The sequence below is a fragment of the Schistocerca piceifrons genome, chromosome 4 (genome assembly GCF_021461385.2).
Source record: "Schistocerca piceifrons isolate TAMUIC-IGC-003096 chromosome 4, iqSchPice1.1, whole genome shotgun sequence".
In the NCBI taxonomy this organism is placed as follows: Eukaryota; Metazoa; Arthropoda; class Insecta; order Orthoptera; family Acrididae; genus Schistocerca; species Schistocerca piceifrons.
In genome coordinates this window covers 538,300,062-538,316,668 of record NC_060141.1, presented here as the reverse complement: position 1 = coordinate 538,316,668, position 16,607 = coordinate 538,300,062, and the positions used below count along the sequence as shown (strand labels likewise).

At 37.8% G+C, this 16,607-nt stretch overlaps 1 protein-coding gene across 4 annotated transcripts in view; it reads left to right on the top strand.

The window, feature by feature from the left end:
- Positions 1–16,607, top strand: part of LOC124795151 (cysteine-rich protein 2-binding protein) — a 176,015-nt gene that overhangs the window by 155,199 nt on the left and 4,209 nt on the right. The window contains exon 11 of one of the 4 annotated variants that reach the window (XM_047259039.1): positions 15,861–15,976. The exons of 2 other annotated variants lie outside the window; for them this stretch is intronic. In XM_047259039.1, coding sequence (XP_047114995.1) covers positions 15,861–15,938 — 78 coding nt within the window. In that variant the 3' untranslated portion in view covers positions 15,939–15,976. Of the gene's footprint in view, positions 1–15,829; positions 15,977–16,607 lie in introns of all 4 variants that reach the window. One more of the 4 variants, XM_047259038.1, reaches the window with a different exon arrangement.

The following is a 16,607-nucleotide window of genomic DNA, read 5'->3' as shown; positions in this document are numbered from 1 at the left end:
TTACATAATCAAAATCGAAACTAGAAGTGATAGGATAAACACTAAAATAATAAACCGTTAATCAGTGATGTCACACAATGAAAACCTTAAAAATTGTCAATTGATTTTATATTCATGACTTCTGTTATATCATAAAAAGGATTAACAAGTAACCAGTTTGATAGCTTGCTTCTGAAGCTAGTTATGTGAGCTGACAGAGAAGAAAATGGAGGTTCATTAAATATTCTTTAGCTATTGATTAGATGGGAATTCTCTGTTCTTGCCAGCCTCTGCCTAGCTATATTTAAATTTATTTTTTGTACAGGTGTGGTTGATTGTGTTTCCTGGGTTAACTTAGACTCTACATGAGTTCTTAGAATGTTAACTGCTTTCACCTCTCTCTCTTTTGACAATCCTAGTATAATTTGCTGGTTTTTATCGGAGTTGTAAAGCAGTGTATTTGATTAGAATCAGTTTAGTGCCGCTGCCATTCCATCTTGCATCATATCTTGCAGAACTAATGTGTTCTCATGCTGAGCTAGCAAAGTTGTGTTGTCGGCATAACAAATAACAGAGTTGGGAACACAGTGGGGAAAATCATTGACAGTAATTATAAAAAAGAAGGTCCCAAGGACAAAACCTTATGAGACCCCTGTTCTAACTTCTTGGAGAAGTGAATGCCTGTTTCTGACAAACTGTTTCCTATTGTTTAGGTGTGGTACAATTACTGCCAATGCAGAGTTCTTGTACATCATAGAATTTGAGATTAGCAAGTAAGGTACAAGAAAGACAATCAGATGGCTTACTTAAAGTACACAAAAAGTGAAGCTTAATTGTTATTCTAAAAAGTTGTTATTACTCATTCACAATTGAGAAAAAATCAGTGGTAGTATTTCTTCCCTTACAGAAACCAAATTGACCACTAGAAAGTAGATTTGTGACTCAAAGTAGTTGTTTAGTTGGTTATAGACAATAGATTCAAATATTTTAGAGAAAATAGGAACTACTGAAACTGGTCAGTAATTTTGAGATTATGCTTGTGCCCTATTTTGTACACTGGAATAACCTTTGATATTTTTAGTATTGTAGGAAATGTGCCAGACTCTAGACACCTGTTAAAAAGAAAGGCCAATAGTTCAATATTATATGCACTGTGTTTCCAATTTTGTAATTGGACAACCAAGAGTACTTCATTCCCTTGGAGTTTGAGAACCATGACACTACTTTTTTGAACTCAGTGGGTGTGATTGTCCTCCTTTTAAATCTGTAGTTGCAAAGTTAATGTTGTTTAAGTAAATCAGTTGCATTAGTATTTGGAGTTTTAATTTTGTTCCTAGTATCACCTACAGAATCCATGAAAAAAAGCTTTGCATTAATTAGGAGCACCTTCAATGTGCCTTTCGTACACTGTTCTTTTTTCCAGTCTAAGCTTAATTCTGTACGTTGTCTTACATTCAACATAAGCTTTTGCGCAATTCATTGTTCTGCTCAGTTCCATATTTAGGAGACGTTTTATACGTATGGTACAAAGACATCATATTTTGCCTAATATTGGTAAGTTCATCTGTGTACCACTTAACATTGTTCTTCATAGTTTTGCTTTTATGATTGATTTTTATAAGAGGAGAACAAGTATACCACAAAGTTAAATCAATTTTAAAGAGGTTCTCAAAAACAGTTTCATTTCTACTTATTCTTGTTTGACACTGGTATATAATGTTTCAAGTTTTTGAATGAACTGGGAATTTTTTCATCCGGGAGAAAACCGGGGAAAAACCCGGGAATTTTTCAGGATTCCGGAAATTTTTCATTGTTTTAGCTTTCAGTTAAAATTTTTTTTAATTTTGGCTGCAGAATTGATTCTCTAGCAAAGAATGTTATTGTATCCTGCTGCTGGAGAATGATACTGCAGCAATAAAATATAAACGAGAGGGGAAAAAAATAAAACTTTAGTGACAAAGGAAATGTGCAATTTACAACAACAAAAAAACCGTGCATGCACAAGCGCTTGCAAATAGCAAAAATATGTCAAAGGCCGTAGGGCGCAGACTGTAATTCTTCGTAACAATAAACAGCATGCTATGAGCATGACGTCACAACTGTTCACATTAGGTTCGTTTGACCAATTGCCAGCGGTCTGTTGCGCATGCGCATTTGACTCGCGTATATGCAGTGCCTTCTCCCGCTACTTGAAGTTTGGCTGTTAGCTGTATCGGTAGCAGCAGCAAGGAGCCAGATGCAAACGAGAAAATTTTTTCTCGCGCGCCCTAGTTGCCAGATTCACGCTTGCACAGAGTTGTAGTGGGGAGGGGGTTAACCTCCACGTGACACGTGTTTACGTTAAGTGATTTCGCTGCTTCTCTTCGTGTACAGCTCCCAAGTCAAATGAAAACAAAACGGATTTCTGTGGCCGGGAGCTATCAAGTGAATTAAAATACATTCACATAATTACGGAGGGCAGAAATATATTATTAATTTCAGTTTTCTGATTTTATTTTATTTGCAAGTTAGTAGCAGTTAAGCATTAATCTCCTTGCAGAACAGTGAAGTTATTTTTGCAGGTTTGCTAAAGAAATTTAGCTTTGTTAATCTTTCCGCTGAGGCAATCATTTTATTTGATACGAAGTGTTTCATTCTACAGTATTGGCTAGTTCCAACTTTTCGCTGAATTTCAAGTGCACATTATCATCTTCTGCCATATATGGCATTATGCCATAATAAAGAACCAAAAATGAGATCGTAGAGTACTGGTACTCCAAGAAAATTTACATCCCAAAAACCACACTGAAAAGCTTAATATCAGATGGGACCAACTTCATTGTGAATCTGGAAAAAGCCAATTCGCACTTCAAGCCGAATTATGCATTTTAGTATGGTTTACGAAATTCCGATGCTCTTTGGGGTACCCTCTGATGCCCTGTTTCTTTTATGTGTAATGTAAGCTCTTTTAGTGCTTTATACAAACGAACTTCCTACACCACTGCAGTTGCACACGCACAATAATGCCTGTTTTCTTGCGCTCTCTGGAAAAGTAAATCGAACCTATTTCTAACAGTCTTCGGATAGTATTGCGAACGGTGGTTAGAAAAGCGTTACTTTCAAAGTAAATTTCTTTTTACGCAAGATGAATTATGTTACCTGTGAAAAAGTGGGATGGATATCTAAATCACAGAGCGTTCGAAACTGAACAGTTAGAGGACCAGCCACCTACAAGAATTTCGAGCCGAGACATTTATGTCATAATTTTAAATTTACTGGCACATTTGTGTGATGTATCTTAAAATATAACACACGCAAAGAAGATCAATATTACATGTGAAAGCTTAGCTTCTGTTGTAGCGTGTTAATCTTAGAGACTAATATCATATGTGAAACCTTAGCTTTTCTTGTAGATATACGGTACTGTGTACATTAATGTTAACTTTTCCTCTTGCGTGTTCGCGCTATGTAACCAGTGATCTTGCTATTGGCTGACTGTAACATGTATCCTATGCTCTGAATAGCTGCTGCCATCGGCTGACGAGATCTCGTGGCTTGAGATATGACTCGCTTACAAAAGGATAGTGGTGGGCAGGAAATCGCGTATCTGTTAGAAATCACAGTGACTGAGAAGTCGCAGATATCACAATAATAACTTTACAGAATCTAACTGCGATTTCAGTCACAGTTAGCAGTCGCAAGTAGTATTTCACATTCAAAGACGTGAGCCATCTATTGGTCGAATTTAGCACTGCTTTCTGCGATTTCAGTGACAAGTCGCAACTAAGAGTCGCAAGTAGCAACTAAAAAGCGCGGTTAACAGTGGCATCTGTTGGCCAAAGTTTGTACTACGCTCGTCTGTGCGATTCGCAGTCGAGTCCAACTGCGATTTCCGTGAAAAGTCGCAACTAAGAGTCGCAAGTAGCAACCAAAAAGCGCAGTTAACAGTGCCATCTGTTGGCGAAAGTTCGTACTACGTCCATCTCTGCGATACGATATCGAGTCTAACTGCGATTTCCGTGACAAGTTGCAACTAAGAGTCGCAAGTAGCAACTGAAAAGCGCAGTTGACAGTGCCATCTGTTGAGCAAAGTTCATACTACGCTATTCGCTACCGAGAAACTGCGATTTCTGTGACAAATCGCAACTAAGAGTCGCAAGTAGCAACTAAAAAGCGCAGTTAACATTCTTTTCCTACTGCTCCCGACGTACGTACTTCGTTATGAGAGCCTTGTGCCTCACGAGATCGGTGTGCTGTGTGTGCATATGAAGGATTTATTTCATTAGTGGTACAAGTCCATTTTTGTTCATTTTGAGGTAGAGTCGTAAAGTTAAATGAGCGCTGAAAAATCTGCAGTTGAGATACCAGAAATATAAAGGCATATGACTTCTTGCTAGAGATGAACCTTTATTTATGTTTGTTTGGATCATTAATTTCAGAAGCATTATAGACAGAAAAGTGGAGGTAATGGACTTCTACCACTATTGAAATAAGCCCTTCACATTATATGACTACATGCACATTCAGCATCAGTTATGGTTGGTCAAACACGGCTGTGACTCTGAAAGTATATTAATAAGAAGCAACATTGCCTTTTTCTCCTGAAAATATCAAGTAACGTAACAAATGTGTTTGATCCTGCTTCCAATATGACAGTTTTGCTTAATACTCCACATGCCTACAGGACTTTGTAATGTTAACACAGAGGAACTCAGACATCTGTATAAGTGTAGTGAAATGAAAACAGTATTATTGGGTCATATGAATACCTCACTTTTGTTCCGACACAGTTCAAGACTCGGGATAAAAGTTTTACACCTTGTGTTCTACATGGCAACTTCACACACAAGAACTTTTTGCTTAAGTAAGACATAAGTAAGCTTTTCTTGTGTTACTTTCAAGTAGTGCACTTAAGCTATTCCTGATTTAAATGGAAGATCTGTACTTCCCACTTTCATATCAACAGCCTCAAAATGCATATTGTAGACTTTGGGATATGTTACAGGTCAGTGTCACACCAAGATTGTGGAGATGGGAAGGGGGGGGGGGGGGGCGGCATGTCACTCTCCAACTATTGTTTACCAGTAAATAAGTGGCGGAAAATTACGGGTATAGGACGGCTTAAACATGTGGAAAATGAGATTTTCATTATTCACTCACTGTATTTAACATTTATTATTCCTTTAAAATCGCACAACAGCTTCAATAAAACACAGTTTAATCACTCATCTGCACACTTATTTCACAATTATGTTACTTTTAAACTGCAAAATCTTCTAAGAGCTATCTTGAATCTTCATGAGTCTCTCTCAACAGCCTTGATGTGGATAGATGACGTACAGCAACCAGTAATCAGAGTCAGAACTGTGTCTCCAAAATCACAAGGATTATTAAACAATTTTTGCTGTCACTAATTACAAGTAATATAATTGACAGAGTAGATTGCTAAAATTTGCTCTAATGAAAGCCACTCAATGGGGTATATTTCACATTTGCAAGAACGATCTCACTGAAGTAATTAAGTCCATCGAAACACTTAGAAACTAACCTCTCGTCTGACGAAAACGGTCTAAAGACGCAGTAGCAATTTCTCCAGATCTGTTGACAATGATATTTTGAGTTACCACTTTACTGAGTGACTAAAATGTAGTTCGCGTACCTGTGAACATAACAATATGTTAGAATTCATTTTATAAACACGAACTATTACGCTACTGTATGGCTACTTACATATTAATTACACTTTTAATATTTTCACAGTTGTTTCTTCAATACAAAATTAAAGCCAACGGAAGAACAAACGTAAAACATCCTTACCAATGACAGGTTTGTTGAGATGCAATTTTCTGTGTGGACAGATGTAACTTTTTCATACGGTGGTAAGTCGCAGAAATAGCAGTGGCGGAGGGATACACGACGTAGGTTCCGTAACTGCGACAAATCACAGTTAAGAATAACAGATACTGAAAAGTAGCATTCACAGAAATCACTGATATCGGAAAGTCGCAGTTTAGCCCATCACTACTACAAAAGGACATCGCAACCTCGGTTTCAACGCTCCGCAAACTAACGCTCTTTGTTTGGTGCAATTCGAATTTATACTTTCGTAATACGAAAATATGGAACGTATATGTTGCTGCAAATCAAAGGTCTTTCCAACACTTCTCTCCTTTTTTAAAAATTAAAAGTCTCTCCAAAACTTCTCTGCCCGTCTTTTCTATTTTTTTCCGGGAAGTTCTACGCAATTGTATAAAACGTTAACCATTCAAAGAATTGGTAGGTTTTACAGTTCCGAGGGAAAATCTACGGAAAACCTACTGTCACTTACAACAGAAAAAGTGTATTTTCGCCCGGGAAAAAGCGTATTTTTTAAACGGGATATCCGGGAGAAATCCGGGAATTTTTTATCCTTGTCGCCGTATACACCCTGTGCACAGATCCCTTTCAAAGTTACCAATGATGTTCTGTAACATGCCCCATCATGTGTGGCATTCCTTATTGCTACAACATAGATTGAACATTCTGAGGGGGTTGAAAAATGACTTAGCAACTTGCTCTATTGTTTCAAATTTCTGTACTGAAGTCCCCACAAATAGCAATTTTTGTTTTAGACTTTAAGAACTTTTCATCATTAATTCAAAATTCTCAAATAAATATCTCTGTCACAATTAGATTAAGAGCCACAAGATTTACACAGCTGAATTCCCCATCCGTTTCATAACAGTATTTGCTAATATCAATTTTTGTGACTCTTGTATCCTCTGTAACAAATATACCAGCCCCACCATTTTTGCCATTTCCCTGACGCATTACATCTGCAGCAACATATCACTAAGGAATAAAGAAATCTACCTCATTACTTTTCAGCCAGTGCTCTGATACTCATATGCCATCTATTTTCTCATTAGTGCAGAAACTGCCATATAAATTCACATGCATCATAGTTAGTGTTTTGTTAATGTGAGAATGTCCGCCCTAGTAGCTGAGTGGTCAGCGTGACAGACTGTCAATCCTAAGGGCCCGGGTTCGATTCCCGGCTGGGTCGGAAATTTTCTCCGCTCAGGGACTGGGTGTTGTGTTGTCCTAATCATCATCATTTCATCCCCATCGACGCGCAGGTCGCCGAAGTGGCGTCAAATCGAAAGACCTGCACCAGGCGAACGGTCTACCCGACGGGAGGCCCTAGCCACACGACATTTCCATTTTTCCAATGTGAGAATGTTTTTCAGTCATATTTACAGTATTCAGTGTCATGTTCTATCCTGTGTCCTGGTGAGGTGCCAAAAATCCTTGAGAAACACAGGTTTCCTGCACCTCACAGGCTGTTTTCTCCTCAAATGTAAAACAAAACGACAATTGAAGATGGGGCCAGTGTAAGTGTGTTATGATTATTTAAAATAACCAGAGAAACATGAAATATAAAAAATAATATAAAATAGTGATGATACTAATCAGCTGAATAATTTTAGGTGATGTATTCTACTTCATGATATTGGCAAACCAAGTACAAGTCACACTGAAGAAAATACCAGAAGTAATTTTTGACTAATGGTCTGGCATATGATTTGGTTAGTGCAGTTTCTTCTGCTTACAATGTTTGGTGATGAAAAATCTGAAAGAATAGAACATAGAACAGTGTAAAACACCAGTGATTACCATATGAATTTCAAATTGGGATGTTTGTATCTTGTGGAAACGTAGCAGTAGGACTTTGAGGCTAGCTTTTGTGAATCAGTGTCTTGAGTATTGGAAAACTAACTTTTTCTGGGGAAACTGGAAACAGCATCAGCAAATGATAAAGGGAGTATTATTTTTCAATAGGATAACCGTGAGCAGGTGAGAAGAGAAGCTTCTGGAGTTTCATTGTTAAAAGAAGAGTGCAATTTACAGGCCATCTACATAAAGGATTCCTGAACACAATCATAGAGGGGTATGTCGAGGGAAAAAGACCAAGAGGAGGTACATGGATCAAATCGTGAAAGATGTGGGATGTAACACCTATAAAGAAATGAAGAGAAAAGCTGAAAGACGCACAGAATGGAGACAAGCTGCCATTGTAGCTGTTGCAAACCAATCCTTGGATTGACCACTACAGAAGAAGAAAGGATAACCGTGACTCATTAGGTGGAATAAGTGCTCAGATTCTGTTTCTTGGGATGGAAATATTATTTAGTTGCCTGTCTGAAAAAAACAGACCTTTTTGATTATTCACAGCTGTACATAATAATTCAAAATTTATTCGCTAACTGCAAATTATTTGACGTCAGTTACATTAGGTATAGATGTATTACCTAATAGTGACAGGTGATAATTTGCCCCAGATTGGGACTCTATTTCGGATTTCCCACTTACTGTGAACAGTCGCTTTAACCACTTCAGTTATCTGTGCATGCTGCCCGGGCCAATACAAACCTCCATATGTCACATTGTCTACATCCTTATGCCATGTCCACTACATTCATCACCTAATGCTTGCCAACATTATTAATTCTTGTACTATGGATAATGAGACTAAAAGGAATTGAGAATAATGTTGTTATCATCATATGCCATTTGGAGAGCATGCACAGATAGCCGAGGTTATTAAGGCCACCTCTCACAATAAGCGGGAAATCCGGGTTCAAGAATTGCAAACATTTTGCACCATTTTAGATTGTCAATAAGTTTGTCTAGGCTGACAAGTCCTATGGAGGATCCTTGATTTTTTTCTTAAGTCTTGCCTCCATTATCAGGCACAATGCCAGAGCTGTCCCTCTGGTGCCTTTACCTTTTTGAAAGCCAAACTGAATGTCATCCTGAGCTGTTTAGGTGAGTGTGTGTGATAGTCCTTAATTTATCTGCCTTTGCTATCTTTGGGATTTTGAGGATGATATATTTTCAAAAGTCTTACGGTATGTCTCCAGTGTCTCATATTCTACACACCTATTTCACTAATTGCCTAGTTGCTACTTCTTCTGAATGTTCACGTTGCTTAGCCATCAGCGTCACTTTGAATTCTTACCAAAGGGCCTAGTAAATATACAGTGGCATGATAATATTTTAATGGTTGCACCTTTTAATGTAATTTTACCTGTCATTATGTCTTATGTAATATCTGTATGTGCATATGATTACCACTCTCTTAGTTTATTTATTTATCGACAAAACATTAATAAGAATGATGTGTTTGTCTTTCATAGCAATGTCAATAGATTACACTGCTTCTTCTATTGTTTTGTAAGTTTGTTTATTTTATTTTAACATAAATGACTACTTTCCTGATGCTTGAAATGATTTAACTTCTTATGTACTCGTATGTGGTCTACGAGAACTTAATATGCAAATTTTATATAGTTCTTGTGAAGAGTTTGCCATTGGCTGGTGATGATGTAATCCATAGCCGGCACATGAATTGCACATTATTTAAGCTGTGGCTCCGCAGCCATCAGTCACTGTGTACGATCGTGGTAACATGAGAAAACCGAGAAGCCACCAGCACCAGCCATAGGGGGGCCAAAAATTCTGAAGAAGCCTTTAACATAAGCTGAAACCAGTAAATAAACAAATATTATTGCGATTTTAACTGAAATATAGCATCAAGTTGGTCATCAGTCTTCTGACTGGTTTGATGCGGCCTGCCACGAATTCCTCTCCTGTGCTAACCTCTTCATCTCAGAGTTGCACTTGCTTCCTACGTCCTCTATTATTTGCTGGATGTATTCCAATCTCTGTCTTCCTCTACAGTTTTTGCCTTCTACAGCTCCCTGTAGTGCCGTGGAAGTCATTCCCTCATGTCTTAACAAATGTCCTATCATCCTGTCCCTTCTCCTTATCAGTGTTTTCCACATATTCCTTTCCTCTCCAATTCTGTGCAGAACCGCCTCATTCCTTACCTTATCAGTCCACCTAATTTTCAACATTTGTCTGTAGCACAACATCTCAAATGCTTCGATTCTCTTCTGTTCCAGTTTTCCCACAGTACATGTTTCACTACCATACAGTGCTGTACTCCAGACATACATTCTCAGAAATTTCTTCCTCAAATTAAGCCCAATATTTGATATTAGTAGACTTCTCTTGCCAGGAATGCCCTTTTTGTTCATTCCATTCAGCAGATCATGTAATTCTTCTTCACTTTCACTCAGGATAGCAATGTCATCATCAAATCATATCATTGATATCCTTTCATGTTGAATTTTAATTCCACTCCTGAAACTTCCTTTTATTTCCATCATTGCTTCCTTGATGTACAGAGTGAACAGCACGGGCGAAAGGCTACATCCTTGTCTTACACCCTTTTTAATACAAGCACTTTATTCTTGGTCATCCACTCTTATCATTCCCTCTTGGCTGTTTTACATATTGTATATCACCTGTCTCTCCCTGTAGCTTACCTCTACTTTTCTCGGAATTTCGAACATCTTGCACCATTTTACATTGTCGAACACTTTTTCCAGGTCGACAAATCCTATGAAGGTGTCTTGATTTTTCTTTAGTCTTGCTTCCATTATTAACCGCAAAGTCAGAATTGCCTTTCTCGTGCCTTTACCTTTCCTAAAGCCAAACTGATCGTCACCTAGCCCATCCTCAATTTTCTTTTCCATTCTTCTGAATATTATTCTTGTAAGCGACTGGGATGCATGAGCTGTTAAGCTGATTGTGCGGTAATTCTCACACTTGTCAGCTCTTGCCGTCTTTGGAATTGTGTGGATGATGCTTTTCCAAAAGTCAGATGGTATGTCGCCAGACTCATACATTTGTGAATAGTTGTTTTGTTGCCACTTCCCCCAATGATTTTAAAAATTCTGATGGAATGTTATCTTTCCCTTCTGCCTTATTTGACCTTAAGTCCTCCAAAGCTCTTTTAAATTCTGATTCTAATACTGGATCCCCTCTCTCTTCTAAATCGACTCCTTTTTCTTCTTCTATCGCATTAGATAAATCTTCCCCATCATACAGGCTTTTATTCTTTCCACGTATCTGCTCTCTCCTCTGCATTTAACAGTGGAATTCCTATTGCACTGGTAATGGTATGATGCTTGCTTTTAATGTGCCCGGAGGTTGTTTTGACTTTCCTGTATGCTGAGTCTGTCCTTCCGACAATCATTTCTTTTTCGATGTCTTCACATTTTTCCTGCAGCCATTTTGTCTGAGCTTCCCTGCACTTCCTGTTTATTGCATTCCTCAGCGACTTGTATTTCTGTATTCCTTAGTTCCCTGGAACATTTTTGTACTTTCTCCATTCATCGATGAATTGAAGTATTTCTTCTGTTACCCATGGTTTCTTTGCAGTTACCTTCTTTGTACCTATGTTTTCCTTCCCAACTTCTGTGATGACCCTTTTTAGAGATGTCAATTCCTCTTCAACTGTACTGCCTACTGAGCTATTCCTTATTGCTGTATGTATAGCCTTAGAGAACTTCAAGCATATCTCATCATTCCTTAGTACTTCTGTATCCCACTTCTTTGCGTATTGTTTCTTTCTGACTAATGTCTTAAACTTCAGCCTACTCTTCATCACTACTATATTGGGATCTGAGTCTATGTCTGCCCCTGGGTACATCTTACAATCCAGTATCTGATTTTGGAATCTGTCTGACCATGCGGCCTTTTCCAAGTAGACCTCCTCCTCTTGTGTTTCTTGAACAGAGTATTCGCTATTACTAGCTGAAACTTGTTACAGAACTTGATTAGTCTTTCTCCTCTATTATTCCTTGCCCAACCCATATTATCCTGTAATCTTTTCTTCTACTCTTTCCCCTACAAATGCATTCCAGTTACCCATGACTGTTAGATTTTCATCTCCCTTTACTTACTGTATTACCCTTTCAATATCCTCATACACTTTCTCAATCTCTTCAACTTCAGCTTGCAACATCGGCATGTATCATAGTATGAAGGCTTTCACGACCGGATGACATATCTTCTGGTAAACCTTGCGGGATGTAAGGTCGTGGTCCATGAAACTCTTCAGCTCCTAATGTTTCGTCCAGTGCTTCGCTGGACATCTTCAGAGGGGTGTTTCTCCTCCTCTGTAACAAGTTTCAGCTAGTAATAGCGAATACTCTGTTCAAGAACCACAAGAGGAGGAGGTCTACTTGGAAAAGGCCGCATGGTCAGTCGGCAAGACTCACCGGAGGAGAAACACCCCTCTGAAGATGTCCAGCGAAGCACTGGACGAAACGTTAGGAGCTGAAGAGTTTCATGGACCACGACCTTACATCCCGCAAGGTTTACCAGAAGATATCGGCATGTATACCTGAACTATCATTGTCGATGTTGATTTGTCGTCGATTCTAATAAGAACAACCCTATCACTGAACTGTTCACAGTAACACACTGTCCTGCCTTACTATTCATAATGAATCCTACTCCCGTTATACCATTTTCTTTTGCTGTTGATATTACCCTACACTCATTTGACCAGAAATCCTTGTCTTCTTTCCACTTCACGTCACTGACCTCTACTATATCTAGACTGAGCTTTCACATTTCCCTTTTCAGATTTTCTAGTTCCCTTATCACGTTCAAGCTTCTGACATTCCATGCCTTGACTCTTAAAATGTTATTTTTCTGTTGATTATTCAGTCTTCTTCTCATGGTAACCACCCCCTTGGTAGTCCCCTCCTGGAGATCTGAATGGGGGACTATTCCAGAATCTTTTGCCAATGGAGAGACCATCATGACACTTTTCAATTACAGATTTTAATCTCAATTAGAAATGAAGAGATCATCATGAGACAGTTCAAATGCAGACACTAATCATACGTTATAGATACACAATATTTGTTATTGAAGGTGTCATGTTATAAAGATGGATGAATGTAAACAGAAAAAGGAGATATAAAAAGGATTTGCTGCTGCAGCCAATAATAAATTCTGAATCCACTGCATTGTGACACTTGGTAAATTCACTTTCTGTTCATATTGGACTTTTTTAAAAAACCGATTTTTGTCCTGAAGCTAAATTCACTTTCTATTCATATTGGACTTTTTTTTACAGATTTTTGTCGTGAAGCTACATGTGGTGCTTTGTATACATTTTAACATGCTCTGATTAAGTGCAGCGTCAGAGATTACTTGTACGTTTAAAGAAACCTATCCTTGACAATTCCTAAATCTCTCTGCACTTCCACAACGTGATCTCATGGGGATATGGTAGTCAATAGTGCTTAATTAACCAGATAAACATGCTACCGATATTTGACAAAAGTCAGACTGGGTTTTCTCAAGTCATTTTTTCCATAGGTGTTTTGATGAATTCTTTCTTCTGTGAGGCAGTGCAGGCCGATACCTTGTGGACAGCAGTGCAAGCTGTTTCTGCATCTGTCTTAAACAAATCACCAACCACCATTTGAAAGCTTCCTGAGGCATGAAATTGTAATATTAAAATTAGCATCTACATTGAAATCAGTGGCTGGTTTCTTGTGCTTGGTTTTAGCAGATACTTTCTCATTCTGTTTTCTCAACCTTAGTTCTAACTGCTGCACATTATTTTTGTATAAGCGAAACCTCAGCTTAAATGGTATTAAAATTCCAAAATTGGATTCGTTCCTTTGTCATAATCAGTAGATACACTGGAATACGTACTTATTTGAAAGTAAACAATATAATTCACTCACACAATGTTGCTCACCACATAGACCAGTAGCCCAGAATGCTCAAAGTTCATGGAACTCTTGTTTTATTTCCAATTGATGCTACTTTCTCTACTATAGTGATAATTGCAACAACACTATGTTTTGAAAATTTATTGTGCTTTCTGTTTTTATAATCTGTGACAGCAAATGGCATATTGTTTAAGCATAATCAAGTGGTAGAAATTTTGAGGTTAGACCTTTAGATCTTGTTTGGAATGATGGGTCTTGCTACCTGTCGTACCTATGGAGAATTTATTAATCGTAGCGGTATGAGTTAGGCATTGATAGCAGTAACGTACCAACTGAAAAGTGTTTCATCTGATCAATATGACAAAGAGAGTTCACAATAAGTGGAAGCAGGAGAATATAGACGAAGCTTTGCTGAAACATTGGCATGATGAAATTAGAGTTAATGAAGCATGTAGAAGATGTGATATATGAGTACCAAAGTAATCTTAATTTGAATGGTTTAGATAAAATATCATAATTTGGAAGATGTAATGATATGATAGCAGAAGTGGAAGATGAATTAGCACAGCATATGATTAATTTAGAGTCTGGTTTCTTCGGAGTAATTACTACTGAATTAAGGAAACTTGTGTAACAACTTGCTGGGAAATATCATCTACCACTTCACTTCAATAAAGTAAATTGGTATTACAGGTTTTTGAAAGATCATCCAGCTTTGTCCTGTTCCATAAGCAATATCAGTGGAACAAAGGAAGGTATTTTAATAGAGAGCGTGTTAATGCATTCTTTGATAAATATGAGGAAATACTCGAACATGAGTTTACTGCTGACGAAATACATAATGTGGATGAAACTGCACTATTCGCAGTGGAGAAGGGAGTATTATGGTGACATGTGTATGTGCAAGGAACTGACTGAGTTTTGAACCTGAGATCCTCTGCACTGGGCACCCTGCTGAGACAATGTAGGGTAAAGTTGTACCACAGCCCAAGTCGCACTCCATTAACGTCTGTGCCCACATTTCTAAACACTGACCTCCAGTCAGTGATGTTTATACGATCGGCACAAAGTGATATAAAGAATAAATAAATAAAAAGGTGAGCTGTAGCATAGGAGTCACATTCCACATTTGCAGAAAATTACTAAAAGCTTCGAAGAGAAACTTTAAAAAGATGGGTAACGAATAAACATGAGGAGATTATTACTTATGTTTATCACTTTCTTAGTACAAAAGTTAACACTTCTTCCACCTGTCGGCTTTCCCTCTGCTCATTAGTGGTTTACCATATGAGCTCTTGATATTCATACAGGCGATTCTCTTTTCTCCAAAGGTCTCTCTACTTTTTCTGTAGGCAGCATCTATCTCACGCTTAGTGATATATGCTTCTACTTCCGTACATTTCTCCTCTATCTATGCCCACTTTTTCATTTCCTATTGATCTCATTTTTGAGAATTTTGTATTCCTTTTTGCCTGCTTCATTTACTGCGTTTTTATATTTTCTCCTTTCATCAATTAAATTCAATATCTCTTGTGTTACCCAAGGGTTTCTAATAGCCCTCATCTTTTTACCTGCTTGATCCTCTGCTGACTTCACTATTTCATCTCTCACAACTATCCATTCTTCTCATACTGGATTTCTTTCCTCTGTTCTCATCAGTCGTTCCCTAATGCTCCCTCTGAAACACTCTACAACCTCTAGTTCTTTCAATTTATCCAGGTTCCATCTCCTTAAATTCCTACCTTTCTGCAGTTTCTTCAGTTTTAACCTACTGTTCATAACCAATAATTTGTGGCCAGAGTCCACACCTGTCCCTAGAAATGTCTTACAATTTAAAACCTGGTTCCTAAATCTCTGCCTTACCATTATATAATCAATCTGAAACCTTCCAGTGTCTCCAGGACTCTTCCACATATACAACCTTCTTTCATGATTCTTAACCAAGTGTTAGCAATAATTAAGTTATGCTCTGTGCAAAATTCTACCAGGCGGCTTCCTCTTCCAATCCTTACCCCCATTCCATATTCACCTACAACATTTCCTTCTCTTCCTTTTCCTACTATTGACTCCCAGTCCCCCATGACTATTAAATTTTCATCTCCCTTAAAAAAAAAAAATTAACACTCCTCTTGGTAGTTCCAATATAATGTCATCGGGTTGTGATAGCCTTCTTTCAGAAGACTCTACGGGGAGGATTTCTCAAAATCAGTCAGACTTTTGAATTTTTTACGTAAGAAGAGAGCACATTTAATTTGTACTTTAACCTTCTTGTTAAATTATAGAGAATCATCTTCTATCCCAAACTTTCTAAAGCTGAAGAGGATGTTCCGGACAGCTCGAGTCATCGGATTTATGATTGTACAGAAAGAGCACTACTCCAAGAAAGGATAGATTACACAAGATGAGAAATGGATTCTGTTGACCGTAAGGTACTGAACCTGCATTTGTTCCTTGCTAGTAAGGTACAGATAGATCTGTGGAATAAAATACATTACCTTACGTTTACATCTATGGAAGCTCGATGGAAATGACTACTAATAGACACAAGGAAAAGTTCAGAAAGTTACAAGCTAATGTAGTAGCACAAGCAATATAGTTATGTCTGATAGTGTTGTTAACAAGTCGGAGATAATGTTATTTCAAAACAAGATTTCTGTCCTTACAAAAGGAGGAAACTATGCTATAACACCTGTGAGAGTACCAGTTGAAGATATTATCGTGAGTATAGAAGCAGGTATACGAAATTTCCCCAAGGAAACAAAATTCATAAAATAGATTTTCCTTTGAGACCCATAGTTAGTGTCATCAATTCTCCCACGTACAAAATAGCGAGATATGTGGGCAACTCGTTTACAACTATATATTGGGAAAACTGACTCGTGTATAAAAGACTCTAGTCATTTTGTTGAGAAACTTTAAGTACTAATTCTGGCTCCTGAAGATATTCTTGTAAGTTTTTACATAGTGTCCTTATTCACTATGGTTCCAGTTAACGAAGTTATGATTTTCATAATGGATATTTTTGCAGGATATTTGACTGCTCTTTTTAGACATTGCCTT